Raw genomic sequence first — 20,354 nt, 5'->3', positions numbered from 1 at the left:
TAAAATTGAGCAGGACTTCATTAGGCTCTTTGGGGAAGAGATCTCTGGATTATATTGTGCCCTGCTGCTGTTTTATATGAGCTGTGCATTGTTTGAGGTCATTGAGAAGGAGAACAGTTTAATAAAAAGGTTAAACTTTGAATTTCTGTGCATTGTTTTGAATATTTCGTTTTTTCCCCCCATTATATTTGGTACTGAGATGCTAAGTAGTCCATTCTTTACCATTAAAAATGACATTTTTAATGGTAAAAGGAAAATGGACAAGGAAAAATCAGGGAATTTTAGCTATAACTAAAATTAATACGTTTGTGGTTATTTAATGAACTTATCTTTAATCAATGAGAAAATAAAAACATAAATTGTCATCTGAATCACTGTGTATGGGGGCTGCCATTACTGCCCAAATATGGGCAGTAAGGGCCGTCTGACATCACATCATGTGACGTGGAAAAGCGGGAGAGCCGACATCATTTCTCCGCTCTTTCTAAGCAAAGTCAATAGGAGCCGTTCTACATAGCTGCGATCATCAACAATTATTTCAGATTTCCAGAGGACTTCACCGCTGACATTCAGAGAGCTATTGTTACAACAACAATGTTCACGTACATGGCCATTGGATGTTCCAACACAACTGGTAAAAGTAGAAAAAACATTGCTTATTTCAACTTTCTGATTCATGAGCCACCGGGCTCATTGCTGGATTGCCAACTTGAGGAGAGCGGATTTGCCATCTAACTTCTGGCCAGAGAGAAAACACGTCATATGCAGCGACCATTTTGAAGAAGAATGTTTTGAGCATGACATGAGAGCGAGGATTTTCGGTAAGTTATTTTTAAATTTTTAATTTTTAATTTAGAATTTACGCGGATGGTTAACGACCAGAGGGGCGGAGGGATACCACATGTGATGTGGTATCCCTCCGCCCAGCATGTGCTGGAACGCTTTTATATTTAATATTTATATAATAATGATCCCCTGCCCTATTTACTAGGGGGCAAATATAACTCAAGTCACTTCAGCGCGATCTCTCCTTTGCTGCAGCGCCGGTAAAGCCGTGCTGCGGCGGAGCGCACACACACACACACACACATATACACATACATATATATATATATATATATATATATATATCTTGGGGGGGCCCGACTGAGTTTGCACTGGAAATAGGTACGGCTGGATTCCGTCAAAAGTCCGGTTTCTGTCAAGATGATGATGATAGCTCCACAGAGCTTCCATCACCGTCACTAAGTACTTCATCACTCTGTGGTTCGTACAGAGCACCAGTCGCTGTCATCTTGGAAAATAGTGCATCGTTGCTCAACAGCGGGTCCACTGAGTGACATCACAAAATGGGAGGTGACAGTACTATTCTTGACCAAGATGGGTTCCTCCACATAAACATGATTAAATGAAAATTATTCTTAATTTAAAAAATGTATAATTTATTGCACAGTATGTAGTAGTTTTATATTTAAAGTACTTTCAGCAGTTTGAATTCTGATTTTGACTGGACTTCTCCTTTAACACCACACTGGTGTTCATTTTAACATTATATTTTAACACAATCCCTATTGTAAAGTTAATACCACACCCAGTAGTGTTGGATAATCAACAATAGCTGGTGTAAATTTAACACAAATTGGGTGTCAGTCTATTAACACTTTAATAAATGTTATTTTAACACTAGCTAGTGTGGACACATATAGAAACTATTTTGGTGTTAAAGTTAACACTGGCATTTAGGCATAAGGTACATACGACAAAATTACATAGAGAGGTGGAGAGTTAGCCTGAGCTGCCACCACTAATGGCCAACCAGAGCCACTAATGGAAACCTAAGCAGAAACAGGGAGAAAATGCAAACTCCACACGGAAAAGACTCTGTCGAGCCTTGGACTTGAACCCACAAACATCTTGCTGTGAGGCAAGAGTGCTAACCATCGTGTCGATGAGCATTTTGATCCAGCCAACTGCCCACGTACTGAAGCAGCTGACTTGTTAACTAAGCCAGCAATGGATAGTTTGGTGGACTCGTGTTTTCGTCTATCTGCACTCTTGATTCTCACTATTCTGTGCCTGTACACCTAATAACGGCACCACTACCGTGTATAGCAGCACGTCTCCTTAGAGCAAACAGTGCCCTTTAAGAAAATGCGTTGGTTGATTGCAAAGCTCCCAAAGCGTGTCCATTTAGAGCACCGTCCTGATCCGCCCTCGGCTGACTTTCTTCTTCTGACTCTACTTCCTCTGATAGTGAGTCCCCATCAGTCAGCTGATTGGTGATTGAGCTTTTTCTACAGAACTAAGACTCGTCCCGACAACACTTTTGTCAATATTATCTTTCTATTCAGTTTATCTTAAAACATTCTCGTCACAGGCGCTTTAAGTAGTGCTGATGATATAGAAGATAACGACCAATAGGGAAACCAGAACCTAACTGCTGAAGGAGATAAAATCTAGGGAAAAGATATATTTTCTACACATCAAAGGAAACACATTCAGTAAATGCTGGACAAAATGGTTTTCTTTAAAAACAGCTTCAACACTTTGTACATTTTCTTTTAGTACAGCGCCCCCGGTCCTGAGTTTCTGTATGCTAAACAATGTCTTATTAAATAAAAAGTACTAAGACAACTCAAGTGAGCAGACTACAGTGATCCAGACGGTAAGTTAATTTTAGATGTGCAGCAGTCAGAACTCAGTTATTGTGATTTAAGGAGAGCTGACAGAAGAGGCGCTCCAGACGAGGCTGCAGGAACGCCTCGGCATCAGCAGGAAGAGGGACTGACCCTCTTTTCCTTTCTCTGTGAGGTCCATCAGCCCAAGCCTTCCTCTATTGCTGGGGTCCTGCAGCGTCTTGGAGGACTAGCTGCTGTGAAACATGACCTGTGTGTGTGACAGTGTCTGATTTACAGTGGCATCAGTGGGTTAAATGAGAGTGTGTGTTACATCTTCCTGCTCAGTGAAGCTGACACAGACGAGGTCATGCAACATCAGTCTGAACTCTTTTCCAAACAAGAAATAACCATCAGATCAGATTAATAATCTGCTTCTTCAGAAGAGTTCTCCAGTCTCAAGGTTTGTCATGAAGAAAGATCAGAACCAGAAACTCAGGACTTTTATTTGTCAGGTTTTAACGAGGGCTTTCCCTCTCATTACTTTCTCTGGGTCTCTTTTGGGTCATGTTTGCTTCCAACTCCTCCACTGCCTCCTCCTCCTGTCTCTTGGTTTATGCCTCCAGTCATAAGACAGCCACCGCTCTTCCTCCTCCTCCTCTTCACTAACTGGATCACTTGTTTGCAACATGTCTGAGAAGAGGTTCTGTAACGAGGATGACTGCTCCTCGCTCCTTTCCCGACTCGGTTCTGACTCTCCTCGTCCTCGAATGAAGTTTGGAGGAATGTTCTGTAACGTGGAAGGAGCTTTTGAGAACAAAACTCTGAACTTTGAGTCCTTCAGTCCTCGGGCGCTGCGACGTGGAGCAACTCTGACCCAAATGGGGCAACATGGAGGAGCCACAGCAGGAGGAGGCCAGTCCGTAGTTTTTCCATCTGGACCCACCCGGGTGAACCATGGCAAGAAAGAGGTTTGCATTACTGATCTTTACCAGACAGATTTAGAGAGAACAGAGATAATAGTTTACACAATGTTTACAGGCTGATTAGACAGAAAAACCCAGAGAGTCACACAGAACCTCGGCTGCATGTTCTGGAAGAATGCACCTGAATCAGTCAGTCAAATGAGAGTCAAGTCTTTACAGCCTAGTTGCCGATTGGTTCACAGGAAGTTTTCATCCTGCAGTGATGTGAAAAATATTCACCCTCAGAGAGATTTCTGCTGCTTTTCTGTCACATTGATAAATGTTTATGAATGTGTCAGAATTATTTCTCACATTGTTAACTATCAAAAATAACCCTAACCCTTATAAACACATTTATAACCAATTAGCTAACATGGGGGTTTTCAAAAAGAGGAGTTAGCCTCCCTCAGAGAGCAAATAGACAACAGTGCCCCCCCCCTTCCCCGCATCTACATTATTCCTCCGTCATGGGAGTGCTCATCTCAGTCCAGCCCATATCAATGTAGAAAACGGATTAAAATATGAACAACTGAGCTACTTTTAATTGTATTTATATTAACACGTTTCTTATCTGTATAGGACAATGGATTCTGGAGAGTGTTCACAGAAATATAAAAACCTTCACCCAAACAGACACACATAACTGATGCTCATATAAACTGATGAACTTACATGCGACTGGTCTCTGAAATGTTTGTTTGTTATGGCGATTGTACTGAAACAATTTCCCTCTGGGATTATTAAAGTATTTCTGATTCTGATAAGTTGTCAAAAGATGTTTTTTGGCAGATTAATTCAATCAATTAGGGTTTTGATATGGGGGAGGGGGGTGGATCTATGTAACCTGCTGAGCCAGACTGATAATGAGTAGCACTCGAATTCTGCACTTTGAAAACATTATGATGTTTGCTATGTGACATCTCCACTGACACTTTGCTGAACATCATCGGTCAGTGGAGCAAACCAGTTCCTTCCTCCTCCATTTGTTCTCCCTCATCTCCTGCTCACCTGTTCCTAATCATGGCCCTGAGCAAGTACCCGGGGGCGTGGAACAGGAAAATGAGACTGGAAAGGAGGGCTGCAGGGTTGAGTCTAAAGTGAAACACGCTTTACAGAAGGGCCTCAGCTACTTTCACGGTGGAATTCGCACCCAGTTCCTGGTTCCACTTTCCCTTCAGGGCATAGAGAAGAATTCAGCTTCGTTTTCATCATCCAGGGGCCCATTCTTCGTACGTTGCTTAAAACATCCAAGATCAAATGAGACATCCAAGATGATTTCATCCGGCTAATCAGGTTCTTTGAACACACCTGTTTATGATTAGTATGGCTGGATTGAGTTATCTGAGATAACTGCGCGTTCATTTAAAAGGGGAAATGTATCGATAGTAGAAACAATGATCAGCAGCGCTGCTATTGGCTGTTCAGCATGGCCAAAGAACGCCCAGTTTTTCTCCCAGCAGAACACGAGCTTTTAATGGAAGGTTATAATGAATTTGAGTCATTAATTAAAACAACAGGGAACACCTCAAAGTCTGTTAAAGCCAGGAGAGAGGGCTGGCAAAAAGCAGCAGACACATTAATGTGTAAATACTGTCCATGTTAGATGTTTCTCTCACTTTCTACAGTATGTATTTTGGCATTTAATAATTTCATATTTACTTTGTTCTTTTATGTCAGAGCCTCCACAGGACCCACTAGAACATGGGGACAAGTAAAAGTGAAATACAAGAATATTCTACAAAATGATAGCCTTTAATTATAGTTTATTTTAAAAAGCAACTTCCTCTTTTTTTAAAAGCCACTGTTAAATGATGTGTTTGTTTATAACAGCCACCAAGAAAAAGGCAGAACCCCCCCCCGCCCCCAGGTTCTTTTTACTTTTGTTGCATGATTCACCCTTTTTTCCTTTCACAAAATGACACAGGGTGCCATCCGTTCCCTATATAAACGGCTTCCAAAAAAAAAAAAAATAAAAAAAAAAAAAAAAAAAAATTGACCTGAAAGAAAAAACACAAAGTACAGAAATTGAACGCCACAACTTGAAGAGAAAAATTGCAGTAGAGATCGAGTTGCTTCAAAAGGACGTTCAGAGTAAGTTCTAATACACCATTTGACAGTAGTGTTGCTGACTTTACATAACTATCTCTTATTGCAGACAAGATGATTTGCCGTCTTTTCCTTATTTAAAAAAATGTTTAAATAAAATAACAGGAACCAAGCATTATTTGTTTCTTCTTTTATTAAACATTAAAAAAAAAAAATGGTGTTCCACAATTCTGTCCCGTTCTCTGCCACTAGGTGGTGCAAGTGCACTGGCTGGACAGACTTCCCCATCTCCTCCGCTTATAAAGCTGCGATCTAATCCTGTTTACATGAAATAAGCCTGCTCATGAGCAGGTTTAAGTTTGCGCACATGTTGCTATGACAACAAGTGCAGGATGTCTTTCGAAGAACCAAACGATCCAAGATCATGCCAAATCGTCAATCAAATCCAGCTAACAGAGTTAGCGACGTACGAAGAACGGACCCCTGGCCTCTGAATGTGGTGCTGGACCACCGTTCTGCAGCCGTTGGCGATACATGGCAGCGTAACTGCTCCAGATCAGTTTCACGATCACCTGTTGATGACGTCAGCCTGTCAACTTTGATTCGGATTGCTCTGCTCCACGTTTGCTCCATCATGAACAAGTCACTTGCTCTGAATGAGCTCTTCTCCAGTAACTGCATGGATTTTATGTTTCTGACAGAAACAAGGCAACGAGAGCAGGAATATATCCACATAGATGAGCCCCATCCCATTGGCTGTTCATTTAAAAGGGACTCTTTGCTTGAGCCGTCATGGTGGCAGACCCGCCACAGTGCATAGAGACAGTTTCTCATGCAGTTCAGTGGATTCTGAGACTTTTCTTTCCTTCGAGTCTCAGGCGATGAACATATTTTACTGTGTTTTAATCCTCCTGGCCCTGCTGGAGCTTTAATTTCTCAGACCTTTTATCTTCCATCATAAAACTTCAACAAGTTGTATTGATTGGGCATTTTAACATACATGGTTACAGTAACTGACTTTATCTATCACTGACTCTTTTAGTTGTATTCAACATGTCTCTGGCCCTACACACACCAAAGGCCACACCTTGGATCTTGTTTTTACCTTTGGCGTAAATATCAGTAATTTGTGTGTTACTGATATGCCTGTGAGTGATCACTGCTGTATATTTCTTAACCTTAGCTTTCCTCTGGACCCATCTGGACCAAACGTAGAATTTTAAAGAGTTAATCCTCAGGATATTGCTCAGAATTTTAGTGATTTGATTGATCCGTCATGTCTGGGGGACGGCACTGATGCGGATGTTGCTACTGAGTGTTTTAATAATCATTGTTCAGATATTGTTAATGTAGTAGTTCCACTGAGAACTGCTACTGTACCACTCAAAAATAGCTTATCCCTGGATAAATAAGTCAATTCGGAAATTCAAAAGACAGTGTGTAGCATTGCTTTATGAAAATGTCATAGGAATAAATTAAAAAAAAGTTATAATCATCAGAAGGTCTAAGTTCAACTCTGGAAGAATGTTGAAGATGTGCTTAATAAGACTCAACACAGAATACTGGTGCAAAAAAGTGTAATATATGAAAAGAAAAATATTTACAATATTTACAGTTGTACACAATAAGTACAAACAAGCCAGTTAATTTTTTCCAAATGAACAATTACAGAAATGGTTACTAAACTGTGGTCTGCAATTTCCACTTCATATAGCCCCACAAGGCTGTATTATTGTCCAAAAAGGTTGATTATGAGCAAAGGACTGAATGGTATTGAAAAGTTAGTATATGGATGTATGTGGGTTGGGGGAAGCGAGCTGCAGTGCCTCCTACCGCACTGATGGGAGTTGCAGTCGGCTTCTTTCCGGGCTGAGGCACGAGGCCTGTCTCTAGCTCACCACCCAATACATGGGAACAAAGGAACCTGGCCTGTATAAACATGAGCAATAATTAGCACAATGATTAACAATGCTTAATCCCTAATTAGTATCAATATCACAATTAAGAGATATATACACACACGATTTCTTAATTGTTAAATAAAAATAAACAAAACAATTATTCACAGAGTACTCTAACAATTCTTTACCACATTAAATGGTTTCGTACATAAATACACTTTAGAAATGCATTTCAATTTACCTATACATGTAAAGGCTTTCAGCCAATAACCATGAAATATGGTTAACTAATTTTAACCCAGTTGGCCAAATGAAAACAAAATAACAGTTTAATACAACATTACAACTGTGGAAGCTAGACAATATAGTTGTTAGCCATGATTCTGGAACAATGGAAACCAATAGAAAGTACAGCTAGCGCCTGCGCTAAGCTAACATTATCACCACAGGGTATTTAGCATTAGCATGCTACAAACAAGGTAACACTCACCAGTTCCGTCCTTAGTGAGTTTCACAAGGTTCACAAAATACACCGACCTTCAGTAGTAGAAGTATCTAAAAGTTGCAAGGCATACCAGTGAGTGTTATAACAGTTAAGATGGAAAATCGTTACTTTAAGTTGGCTAATTGCCTACCTGCAGCAGCTCCATGCAGTCACCAGCCCACACTAAATACAACAACAGTGAGCGGCCATACTTATTCACATCTCACCGGAAGTCTCATGGGAAAATCACGTGGGAAAATATCGCGGCAACTCTCGCGAGATTACAGACTTGGAGCCTGATGGAGGAAATTTAGAAATGGAAAAATGAAAGAGAAGCCTTAAAACAGCTTGGTTACAAGTGTCACAAATTTGAATTCTTGTGGAAATCCACTAAGCTCGAGGTTCACAGGCTCCACACGAGGGAACTTTGGATTTCTTTAAATGAACTGATAAAAACAGCCAGAATTAAGTATTTCTCTAATCTTATTACCTTAAATAAGAACAATTCTAAGGTGCTGTTTGAAACAATAAGCTCCCTCGTTTCAGCTGTGACACCTACAATACCTGTGTCCTCTGAAGCTGACTGATGACTTCATCAATGTTTTGTGATGAAATTCAATAATCTAACAGGGAGCATTTGTCCTTTAAGGTGTCAATGTAAAGATCCAGACAGAGGACCCACATTTTTAGCCAGAGACACAAAAGCAGTTTATTCTGGGTCTGAACTCAGGAATATATCCACCATGGATCAGGAACCACTTAGAATAGAGATGCTGGTTAGTGGCTTAAAGGAGTTGTGTTAAAAATGTGTGTAACCAACAAAAAGCCACTAACTTTCTCAGAGTCCGTATGTAGTGGGAGCCAAAGGTCTTGTTTCTCCGCAGGAGCAAAAAAAGGGTTGTTGTCCAGAAAATAGAGAAGTCCGACGAGGGCAAGGCAAGATCGTGAAAATCTGTGAGAAATCAGATTTTTTTTGCGTGGTTGTTCACATTTCCAAATGTATGCGACTTGTATGTGATCTCCTGTGTGAACTGAATTCATACACCTTAAGTGTCCCGCATGCGCACTCGAGGACGCGATGACATCACACGTAGAAAGCGTCCTCAGTGTTTGCGGAAGTAAACATGGATTATAATGCTGGCGCACATTTTGCGGTTATTCATTTATTTTCTAACCGGAGCTTTTCGTCCACTGACTGCTCTCCTTATTGTCGCATTAGGTCGCATTTGAAAAAATCCCACCTGTGCTGTTCAGACTGTCATAAAAAGATCAGATCCAGGTCACATTTGGGCAATAAATTTGGAATTGGGTCACTTCATGCTGCAGTGTGAACGTAGCCTTTGTTTCCATCTCTCCACCTTCCCAGTCTCTGAATGTGTTTGATCCAGTTACTATAGAGCACATCTCAGGTTCACTTGATAAATTAAAAATTTCTACTTGCCCAAATGGCATCCTCCCTGCCATATTGTTTAAAAAGTTTTCCCTGTTTTCGGTTCTTATATTGTAGAGATTTACAATACCTCACTTAAGCCAACTGAATATTTTAAGTTGTCCTGCTTGATAAACTGTGTTAATGACATTAAACAGTTTCTCTGTGACAACTACTCGCAGGTAAATGCTGATAAGACGGAAACACTCTTCATTGCCCCTTAAAACCAAATAACAGAAACCTTGGCATAATTTTTGATTCTGCCGTATCACTACGGCAAAAAGGCATTTGTGCATTAACCTGCAAATGTCATTCTCACAGATTAATCAAAAACTGCTTTATTCAGCTAAGAAATATTTCTAGGATTCAAACTTTGGCCTCAAAGGCTGAATTAGAGATGATTGTTCATGATTTTATTTCATGTCGTCTTGACTATTGTAAAGGCCTTTTTATATGTTCGAATAAGCAAGATCTTGGCCCGTCTGCAGTTAGTGCAGAAATCTGCTGCAAGACGTTTAACCAACACAAAAAAAAAAAAGCACCTTACCCCAGTTTATAATCTGTTTACATTGGCTACCGGTACATTTTAGAGTTCATTTTAACCTTTACTTTTAGACCCTTAAATGACCAGGCTTGCTCAAGTTGCTTAAAGCAGGCGCTGCAGAGGCAATGGAGGACAGGATTGATCCAGTTATATTATCGTATTTGTCATGGTTTTCAGGTGACGAGTCCACATGCAGATACGAACGGGAGGCAATGCACAGTTTTAAGATATTTTATTTGGAAAACAGGCAGGTCTACGGACGGAACTACAGGTGAATCGGCTGGGTCAGAACGTCACGGCTGGAAAGTCTGCAAGAGAGAGTGAGTGAGTACTCTGAAGGAAGAACCCGGAGAATTGCCAGAAGTAGCGCTGCTTACCATTAGGCTGGGCGGACCTAACCGGGGAGAAGTAGCGTCAGGAGAACTCTATGATACTACTCTGCTGGAGATAGGCGGCTAGTGGCTGAGGGCGGTTGATGTAGCTGGCGAGGAATCCTGAGCGAGCCTCATCGGCAACGGTTGACAGATGGATTGACCAGAGTGAGCACAGAACCAACAGAACCCGGGAGAGGGGATCTCAGGCCTCGCTGGGTAACTTCCAGGAAGTATGAGGGGAGCGCCAGAGCAAAATCCGAGCAGACGGTTCTGCTGGTCTGTTTCTTCGGACGAGACGTCAAGACAGGTGAGTGCATCCAAGCACCAAAATCTGAAGCAACAGAGAGGTTCAAAAATTAATCCAAAAATGAAGAGTAACAAAAAAACTCACAAGCTGGTCTCCGAGAGTTGGGACTGAGGCCACGTCGTACCACGACTGGTTAAGGCTCCGGCGTCTTCCATCTGTCAGCGCTCTGCTTAAGACGCCAGAGGAAGCCGCCTGCAACGAGCTGCAGGTGTGGACCACGCCTCCTCAGCCAACTAGACACACCTGAGGAGTAGAGTTAGAGCAGCCAAAACACAGAGAACCCTGACAGTATTTATTTCCTGCTTTGTAATCCAGGTGGGATCACCGGCAGTTTTGTACATCATGATTAATTTGTAGTGTGGATGTTGCCCTGCAGCCATGGATGGGTCGCAGGTGACATGGTGATTTCCTCTCTGAACATGTGAGGCTGAGGTATACAAAAGACAAGACACACACGTTAAGCTTCTGTTAGCATCAAACAGGAGGATTTATTCTTCTTCTGATTTGAACACGCTTCATATACAACAGTTACGCAGTATTTCTGATCTCAAGTAATTCAAGTATCACATCTGGCTACAACATTCATCTAAACCAAACAAGAGTTATTTTAGCACGTTCCATTTAGCATTATGAATGTTATCAAATGAAAAAAGCTATTCACAGATCCTTTAAACATATGATAAACATATGATTTTTTTATTAGTGCTTTAATTCCAATACCTTGTTCTCTCTTTTTTCTTCATAGTAGGTACACCTGGTCTGACGTTCTGTTAACTGTGACATCATCCAGAGAAGACGGCTCACCCGCTACTTCCATCTAATGTAGAACAGATTACTGGATCAATGTGTGCTTCTATGCTTGTTTGTCTCTCTTGTTGTGTCTCTGTTCTGTCTTCTGTAACCCCAGTCGGTCGAGGCAGATGACCGTTCATACTGAGCCCGGTTCTGCTGGAGGTTTTTCCTTCCCGTTAATGGGTGGTGTTTCTTTCCACTGTCGCTTCATGCTTGCTCAGTATGAGGGATTGCTGCAAAGCCATGGAAATACAACTCTTGTTGATTTTCATCAGAACTCTTGCCGCAGCATTTTGGATCAGCTGAAGACTTCGAACTGCATTTTGTGGACTTCCTGATAGTAAAGGAAGTCAACAATCCTCAATCCTTCTATAGTAGAAGAGCCCAACAGGTAAAAAAAAATATGATGATTTACAGTAACATCTAAAGAAGGATATTATCAGTTTGAAATATAAAATTCTTTCTCCAACATTTAGAAAAATACGATTAACCATGTGTCCACTGAAGTGGACGTCATGCATCTCCCATTACATTTTTTCAACAAAAGTCATATAATTGCTTTACTGGCTTGTTTTTGTTTTGCTTATAATTCAGTGTTTTAAACATAACACATATAAGCTATTCATTAAAATTTACATTTTAGTATATTTTGTTTATACGTTGTGTATATTTTGTGCAGATTAGCTGTAGTTTGTGTAACTATACCAATTATTTATATTGTAGACTTCAAACACAGCGAAGAATAAGGCAACCTGCAGAATAGTCCAAGAAATTCCATCCAAAAATTCTAAAAATGCAAACAGAGGCCATGATGCTGCATGCACATGGAAGACCAAATACATTTGCATGCAATGCTGTGTGTCACTGTGCCCTGGGTGCTTTGCAAACATTCATACAGCTTAGGTGTGATGACCATCAAAGTGTTAGGAGATGCAGAGACTAAAATGACAGTTCACGTTTTCTTGCAACATGCTAATAAAAGGACTTGGTTATACTGTCCTACGTTCTTTTTTTCAAAGCATAAAATTAAACAATTGTTTGCATATTTACAACAGAATACAAGATTGTTCTGTTTTTAGAATAAATTCATAATGTTTTGTGTTGAGTGCTCAGGCGCATGTAGTCCACTGTAGTGGACATTTCTGTAACTTCCTGGAAAAATTAAATTTTTGAAAAAAAAAAAGTTCATATTTGTTTTTTTCAAGCCCTAAGAAGAGTAAAAACACATAAAAAAATATTATTCATAATTCATGCATCAGAGGGCTAGGATAGTTTTAAAGGCTACACTAAGGTTATCACATTCAGTGTCAACATGAATGTTAAAATCACCCACTATAATAACCTTCAATTCAATTCAATTTTATTTATATAGCGCCAAATCATGAAACATGTCATCTCAAGGCACTTTACAAAGTCAAGTTCAATCATATTATACAGATTGGGTCAGATTATACAGATTGGTCAAAATGTCCTATATAAGGAAACCAGTTGATTGCATCAAAGTCCCGACAAGCAGCATTCACTCCTGGGGAACCGTAGAGCCACAGGGAGCGTCATCTGCATTGTACATGGCTTTGCTGCAATCCCTCATACTGAGCAAGCATGAAGCGACAGTGGGAAGAAAAACCACCCATTAACGGGAAGGAAAAACCTCCGGCAGAACCGGGCTCAGTATGAACGGTCATCTGCCTCGACCGACTGGGGTTACAGAAGACAGAACAGAGACACAACAAGAGAAACAAAAAAGCACAGAAGCACACATTGATCTAGTAATCTGTTCTACATTAGATGGAAGTAGCGGGTGAGCCGTCTTCTCTGGATGATGTCACAGTTAACAGAACGCCAGACCAGGTGTACCTACTATGAAGAAAAAGAGAGAGCGCAAAAGTTAAAAGCTGAAATGACGACAGTCATTTCAATGTAATACAATGCAAAACTGGAGAACAGTAGACTGAAGAACAGTAGAAATCAGTAGAGTGAGAAAATTAGACCCTGATGTCCTCCAGCAGCCTAGGCCTATCACAGCACAACTATAGAGATAGCTCAAGGTATGAGCCACTCTAACTATAAGCTTTGTCAAAAAGGAAAGTTTTAACATTAGTCTTAAAAATAGATAGGGTGTCTGACTCACGGACCAAAACTGGGAGTTGGTTCCACAGGAGAGGAGCCTGATAGCTAAAGGATCTGCCTCCCATTCTACTTTTAGAGACTCTAGGAACCACCAGCAGACCTGCAGTCTGAGAGCGAAGTGCTCTGTTAGGAACATACGGGGTAATCAGAGCTCTGATATATGATGGAGCTTGATTATTAAGGGCTTTATACGTTAGAAGAAGAATTTTAAATTCTATTCTTGATTTAACAGGAAGCCAATGAAGGGAAGCTAAAACAGGAGAAATATGATCCCTCTTGTTGATTTTCATCAGAACTCTTGCCGCAGCATTTTGAATCAGCTGAAGACTTCGAACTGCATTTTGTGGACTTCCTGATAGTAAAGAATTACAATAGTCCAGCCTTGAAGTAACAAATGCATGGACTAGTTTTTCAGCATCACTCCTGGACAGAATGTTTCTAATTTTGGCGATATTCCGGAGGTGAAAAAAGGAAACTCTGGAAACCTGTTTAATATGAGATTTAAATGACATGTCTTGGTCGAAAACAACACCAAGATTTTTAACTTTATTACCAGAGGCCAAGTTAATGCCATCCAGATTAAGGGATTGATTAAGAACTTTATTTTTTGAAGACTCTGGCCCAAAGATTACAACTTCTGTCTTGTCAGAATTTAAATGCAGGAAATTTAAAGTCATCCAGCTTTTGATGTCATCAAGACATGACTGCAGTTGAAGTAACTGATTGGATTCATCAGGATTTATGGATAAATATAGCTGAGTGTCATCAGCATAACAGTGGAAATTAATCCCATGCTGTCTGATAATTTTGCCAATCGGAAGCATATATATAGTAAATAGAATTGGTCCAAGGACTGAACCCTGTGGTACTCCACAAGTGACCCTAGAGTTTGAGGAAGATTTATTATTAACATGAACAAACTGGAATCTGTCCAACAGATAAGATTTAAACCAGCCTAATGCTTTTCCCTTAATCCCTACAGTATGCTCAAGTCTTTGTAGGAGAATATTGTGATCAACTGTATCAAATGCAGCACTGAGATCTAACAGGACAAGTATAGACACAAGTCCATTATCTGAGGCCATGAGAATATCATTGGTGACCTTCACCAGAGCTGTTTCAGTGCTATGATGAGCTCTGAAGCCTGACTGAAACTCCTCAAGTAGGTCATTACTTTGTAAATGTTCACATAGTTGATTAGCAACTACTTTCTCAAGAATTTTAGATAAGAAAAGAAGATTAGATATAGGTCTGTAATTTACTAACTCATCTTGATCAAGAGATGGTTTCTTAAGTAAAGGTTTAATAACAGCTACTTTAAAAGCCTGTGGTACATATCCATTTACCAAGGATAGATTAATCATGTCTAAAATAGGACCACTGATCAGAGGGAATACCTCCTTAAACAACTTGGTTGGGATTGGGTCTAACATACAGGTAGAAGGTTTAGATGAAGCTAAAATTTTAGATAGCTCAGAAAGCTCTACTGCTTTTAAACAGTTCAGACACTGCGCAGGTTCTAAGGATTCCTCCAATGCTGCCTCACTTACTGAGGATGAGGTAATCATGTTTGGGAGGATGCCAATTATTTTATTTTTAATGGAATCAATTTTATTTATGAAGAATCCCATAAAATCATTACTGCTAAGAGCTAAGGGAATGGATGGATCAACAGAGCTGTGGCTCTGGGTAAGTTTGGCAACTGTACTGAAGAGAAATCTAGGATTATTCTTATTCTCCTCAATTAATGATGAAAAATATGCTGCTCTAACTCTGCGAAGGGTCTTGTTATACAACAATAGACTGTTCTTCCAGATTAAGTAGGATTCCTCTTGGTGTGTAGAGCGCCATTTTCTCTCCAATTTCCTAACATTGTGCTTCAAGGAACGCAGCTCTGAATTAAACCAAGGAGCAAGCTTCCTGTGAATAATCACCTTCTTTTTCAAGGGAGCTACATTGTCTAATGCAGAACGCAATGACGAAGTCATACCGTTTACAAAGACATCTATTTGTGAATTGGAAGAAACAACATTGCTGCCATCTACAGGGCATTTCTGCAATACGGAGGATATTAAAAAGGGGACAGACTCTTTAAGTTTTGATACAGCATTATCCGATAAAGATCTACTATAATGGAACCCTCTTTTGGGGGTGGAGAACTCAGTTAGATTAAACTCAAATGTTATTAAAAAATGATCAGATAGGACAGGGTTGTGAGGAAATACTGTTAATTCTTCACAATCAATGCCATATGTCAGCACAAGGTCTAAAGTATGGAGCCAAGAGTGCGTCGGTTTATGCACATTTTGAGCAAAACCAATTGAATCTAGGATAGTTTTAAAGGCTACACTAAGGTTATCACATTCTGTGTCAACATGGATGTTAAAATCACCCACTATAATAGCCTTATCAGTATTTAACACCAAATCAGATAAGAAATCTGACAACTCATCCAAAAACTGAGTGTAAGGGCCTGGTGGACGATACAAAACAACAAACAGAAGAGGTTTTATTGCTTTGCAGTTTGGATGAGGGAAACTGAGGGTTAAATGTTCAAAAGAACTGTAGTTATTAATTGGCCTGGGACTAATTAATAAATCAGACTGAAAACCTTGTCAGTGTTTATCACCAAATCAGATAAGAAGTCTGACAACTGATCCAAAAACTGAGTGTAAGGGCCCGGTGGACGATGATAAGTATTAATTGGCCTGGGACAAATTAATAAATCAGACTGAAAGATGGTTGCCACTCCTCCTCCTCTTCCCACAGATCTGGGAATGTGGAAATTTGAATAATTGGAGGGAGTTGACTCATTTATACTAACGTAGTCCTCTTATAGCCAGGTTTCTGTGAGACAAAATAAATCAATCTGATCATCAGAAATTAATTCATTAACTAACAAAGTCTTTGGAGGGAGAGACCTTATATTTAATTAACCACATTTAATTGTTTTATTTTTTTAATTCAAGGTGAGCCGTATTGAATTCTATTAGATTTTTATGATTTGTTCCTTTTAGATAAATTTTTGATCTGTTAAGTTTTGGCTGTGGGAAAGACGCCGTCTCAATAGGATAATGGGTGGGTAACAGTACAGAAGCTGCAGAGAGGTGTGTTAAACTACGGCTCTGCTTCCTGGTCTGGACCCTGGGTTGTCAGCATTTAGGAGAACTAATAAATCCGGCCAGATTCCTAGAAAGAAGAGCTGCACCATCCAAAGTGGGATGGATGCCGTCTCTCTGGATCAGACCAGGTTTTCCCCAGAAAGTTAGCCAGTTATCAATGTAGCCCACGTCGTTTTCAGGACACCACCTAGACAACCAGCGGTTGAATGATGACATGCGGCTAAACATGTCATCACTGGTCAGATCAGGCAGGGGACCAGAGAAAATTACAGAGTCCGACATTGCTTTAGCAAACTCACACACCGAAGCAACACCAACTTTAGTGACCTCCGATCGGCGTGATCGGGTGTCATTACCGCCAGCGTGAATAACAATCTTACTGTATTTACGCTTATCCTTAGCCAGCAGTTTCAGGTAAGATTCTATGTCGCCCGTTCTGGCCCCTGGCAGGCATTTAACTATGGTCCCTGGTTTCTTTAGTGCCACGTTTCTGACTATTGAGCTCCCAATAATCAGGGTCGGCTTCTCAGCGGGTGTGTCGCTGAGTGGGGAAAATTTGTTAGAAACGCAGACGGGTTGGTGGTGACCTGGGGGCTGAAATCTAGAGCTATGCTTCCTACGAACCGTCACCCAGCCAGCCTGCTTACCCGGCTGTTCGGGTGCTACTGGAGGACCGCTACATAAAGTTACTCTATGTGGCTCCGCTCTAGCTAAGGGGCGGCTATCAGCTGGTTTTTCAACAGCACGGCCCGGGTCTCCAATTCTGACACCCTCGCCTCCAAGTTCCTGAGCGCAATGTGCAGCAAAAGAAATTTTTTTAAAAGTGCTTATGTGTTAGAAACAGATGTTACAGCAAAGAGATTAAAGATAAAAGTAACAAAGTCTGAAGTAACAGACAATGATTGACACTGTGACAACAGGAAGTGACACAATACGCCTTACTGCAAACCGTAGAACACCTTGTAAACAGTTTATTGGCAAAACAAGTTGATTTGGCCATGAGTTACGATTTAATGATGATCGGATGCTAGCAGCCATTTTGAGACCACCTTCTACCTTTGTGGGTGGAGTTTCTGGCTTAAATACCACCGAGAAAATTACGTTGCATAAATCTTTCTCATTTTGAGGGGGGTGCTGGTGCCTATCTCCAGCATTCCATGGGCGAGAGGCGGGGTACACCCTGTACAGGTCAACAGTCTGTCGCAGGGCAACGGGAAATTCAATTAAATTTTATTTATAGCGCCATTTCACAACACATGTCGTTTCAAGGCTCTTTCCAAAGTCAAATTGAATCAAATCCTCCAGGTTGGTGAGAAAGTTTCCTCTCTAAGGAAACCCAGCAGGTTGCATCAAGTCTCTCCAAGCAGCATTCACTCCTCCTGAAAGAGCGTAGAGCCACAGTGGACAGTCGTCTGCATTGTTGATGACTTTGCAGCAAAAGGGACACGGTCAAATGCCTTCTCCAGATCCACAAAGCACATGTAGACTGGTTGGGCAAACTCCCATGCCCCCTCCAGAATCCTGCTGAGGGTATAGAGCTGGTCCAGTGTTCCACGGCCAGGACGAAAACCACACTGCTCTTCCTGAATCCCAGATTCGACTATCTGACGGACCCTCCTTTCCAGAACCCCTGAATAGACCTTACCAGGGAGGCTTAAGAAGGTGATTCCTCTGTAGTTGGAACACACCCTCCGGTCCCCCTTTTTAAATAAAGGGACCACCACCCCAGCCTGCCAATCCAGGGGACAGCTGTGCCTTGCCAGTAATCAGATACCCTGCTGGGGTTGGCCAAAGAAGGAAATCCGGACCACTGATGTTAACACACGAATGCTACTGACCATGCGTGGTGGATTCCACCCCAAATCCAGTATCCACACAAGTGGCGGCCGATGGTGATAATTGTAAGAGATAATTGTTTATACATAGTAAAATGCTGCAGACTGGATTTCAACAACAGAAGCATGCAACTTGAAATAAAAAGCCACCAAAACAACCAAAGAACCAATGTTACACAGAGCCTCTGTCAGTTGTCCAGTTGCTCAACGATAAATGTTTTAGATTGACACTTCCTTGTTGAGTCCAAGCTGTGTCTCCTCCAAACAGCACACACAGAAAGCAGAAAAGAGATTTCTTAGCTACACTTGCCGTTAGCCAGTCCTTTCGCAGAAACCAATTAACAGAAAAACTGGAGTTTTTCTGTTAATTGGATCCCTCTGGTTGATTTTTATCAGAACTCTTGCTGCAGCATTTTGGATCAGCTGAAGGCTTTGAACTGCATTTTGTGGACTTCCTGATATAAAGAATTACAATAGTCCAGCCTTGAAGTAACAAATGCATGGATTAGTTTTTCAGCATCACTCCTGGACTGAATGTTTCTAATTTTGGCGATATTCCTGAGATCTGTGCTTAGTAATAGGATCAAAGAATTTTATTTAAGATTTTACATAGATATTATGCAGTTAAACATAATGTTTGCCGATTCTCTCCAAATGTTAGCAATAATTGCTTGTTTTATCAGAGAAAGTATCACGGCGAAAGTATTGAACATTCATTTGTGTAGAGATCTCATGTTTTAAGACTTTGGTTGGATTTGCAAAGACTCCTTACAGAAAAAAAAGTACATTGTTTCATCAAAATTCCAAGTATTGCTAATCTTTAACAAGTCAGGCTTTTGTTCAGATGAAATATGTATAGTAAATCTAATTGTAATCCAAGCAAAATATGTTCACAAGATGAAATGGTATGGAAAAATCCCCTCATTTAATAATTTTAAAGAAACAGACTTTAAAACAAATGCTGCTTCTGTTTAAAAACTTAATTTTAACAGTCAGAAACTTGTAAAATCAAGAACTCTTCTTCAGAAATGTAACTTTATCTCATAAGGAGATCCGTGGTTTATTTTTTTTTTTTTACTCTTTCTCCTTTTTTCTTCTTTTTTTATTTTCGGTTGTTGTAACGGTCCATTTATTATATTATTTGGATGTATTTTTTGGCATTTTTGTCAAGAAAATAGTATTTGTAAAGACTGATTGCCCATGCTGATGTTTATTTTGGAATTGTGTTGAAGGTCCTGTAATGTTATTTTTGTAAAATTAAGTTGGAGGGGAAAAAAACTGAAAAACAAAATAAAACAAAATGCGGCTCTAGGTTTTATGGGCAACGTCGTCACCGTGGCAACTGTAACACCGTTGTCCCGAAGCCTTTATTGTGAAGTTCCACACCGGAAGCGGTGTCTGTGCGTATTGTGGGGAGCATGACGTCATAGGCGTGTGGAGTAACAATAGTTGTCGTTCAGCTGAGAGCTGCAATCAATCTGCTGATCCGGACCGACCCAGATCCCGCAGGATGTCCTTCCAGAAGAAGCGAGCCGCGGTAGGTCCAATCCGCACCCAGGATGAACCGGGCCGGGGATGCTGAAGCTCCGCCTGTCTGAGAGGAAGCTGCCGGCAGGAGAACCGCACCGAGTCAAAGCCAGCCGAACCGAACCGAACCGAACCGAACAGAGAGGGTGTCTACAGCTGCTGAGCCGCTGAGCACAAATCACCTTAGCTCGGTTCGGTTCGGTTCGGTTTGGGTTCGGCGGAGGTCTGCTGTCTGCAGCGTGCTGCGTTTAAGGGCTGTGGGACGTTTCACGTTCCTGTAGTG

General features: G+C 40.8%; 1 protein-coding gene and 1 long non-coding RNA gene across 3 annotated transcripts in view; one reads left to right on the top strand and one right to left on the bottom strand.

Annotated features, from left to right (window-relative positions):
* Positions 1-3,304: 3,304 nt before the first annotated feature.
* Positions 3,305-20,354, top strand: part of dpysl4 (dihydropyrimidinase like 4) — a 34,982-nt gene continuing 17,932 nt past the window's right edge. The window contains exon 1 of one of the 2 annotated variants that reach the window (XM_036132127.1): positions 3,305-3,586. In XM_036132127.1, the coding sequence (XP_035988020.1) occupies positions 3,305-3,586 (282 nt within the window). Of the gene's footprint in view, positions 3,587-19,973; positions 20,082-20,354 lie in introns of those variants that run through there. The other variant, XM_036132128.1, reaches the window with a different exon arrangement.
* Positions 7,172-9,030, bottom strand: LOC118560731. Its single transcript, XR_004929559.1, has 3 exons — positions 8,163-9,030; positions 8,018-8,082; positions 7,172-7,555 (listed from the first exon to the last, which is right to left on the bottom strand). It is a non-coding gene; the product is annotated as an uncharacterized LOC118560731 (long non-coding RNA).

Source organism: Fundulus heteroclitus, unplaced genomic scaffold (genome assembly GCF_011125445.2).
Source record: "Fundulus heteroclitus isolate FHET01 unplaced genomic scaffold, MU-UCD_Fhet_4.1 scaffold_47, whole genome shotgun sequence".
Classification (NCBI taxonomy): Eukaryota; Metazoa; Chordata; class Actinopteri; order Cyprinodontiformes; family Fundulidae; genus Fundulus; species Fundulus heteroclitus.
Note: the sequence above shows the minus strand (reverse complement) of the source record. Positions and strands in the feature narration are given on the sequence as shown.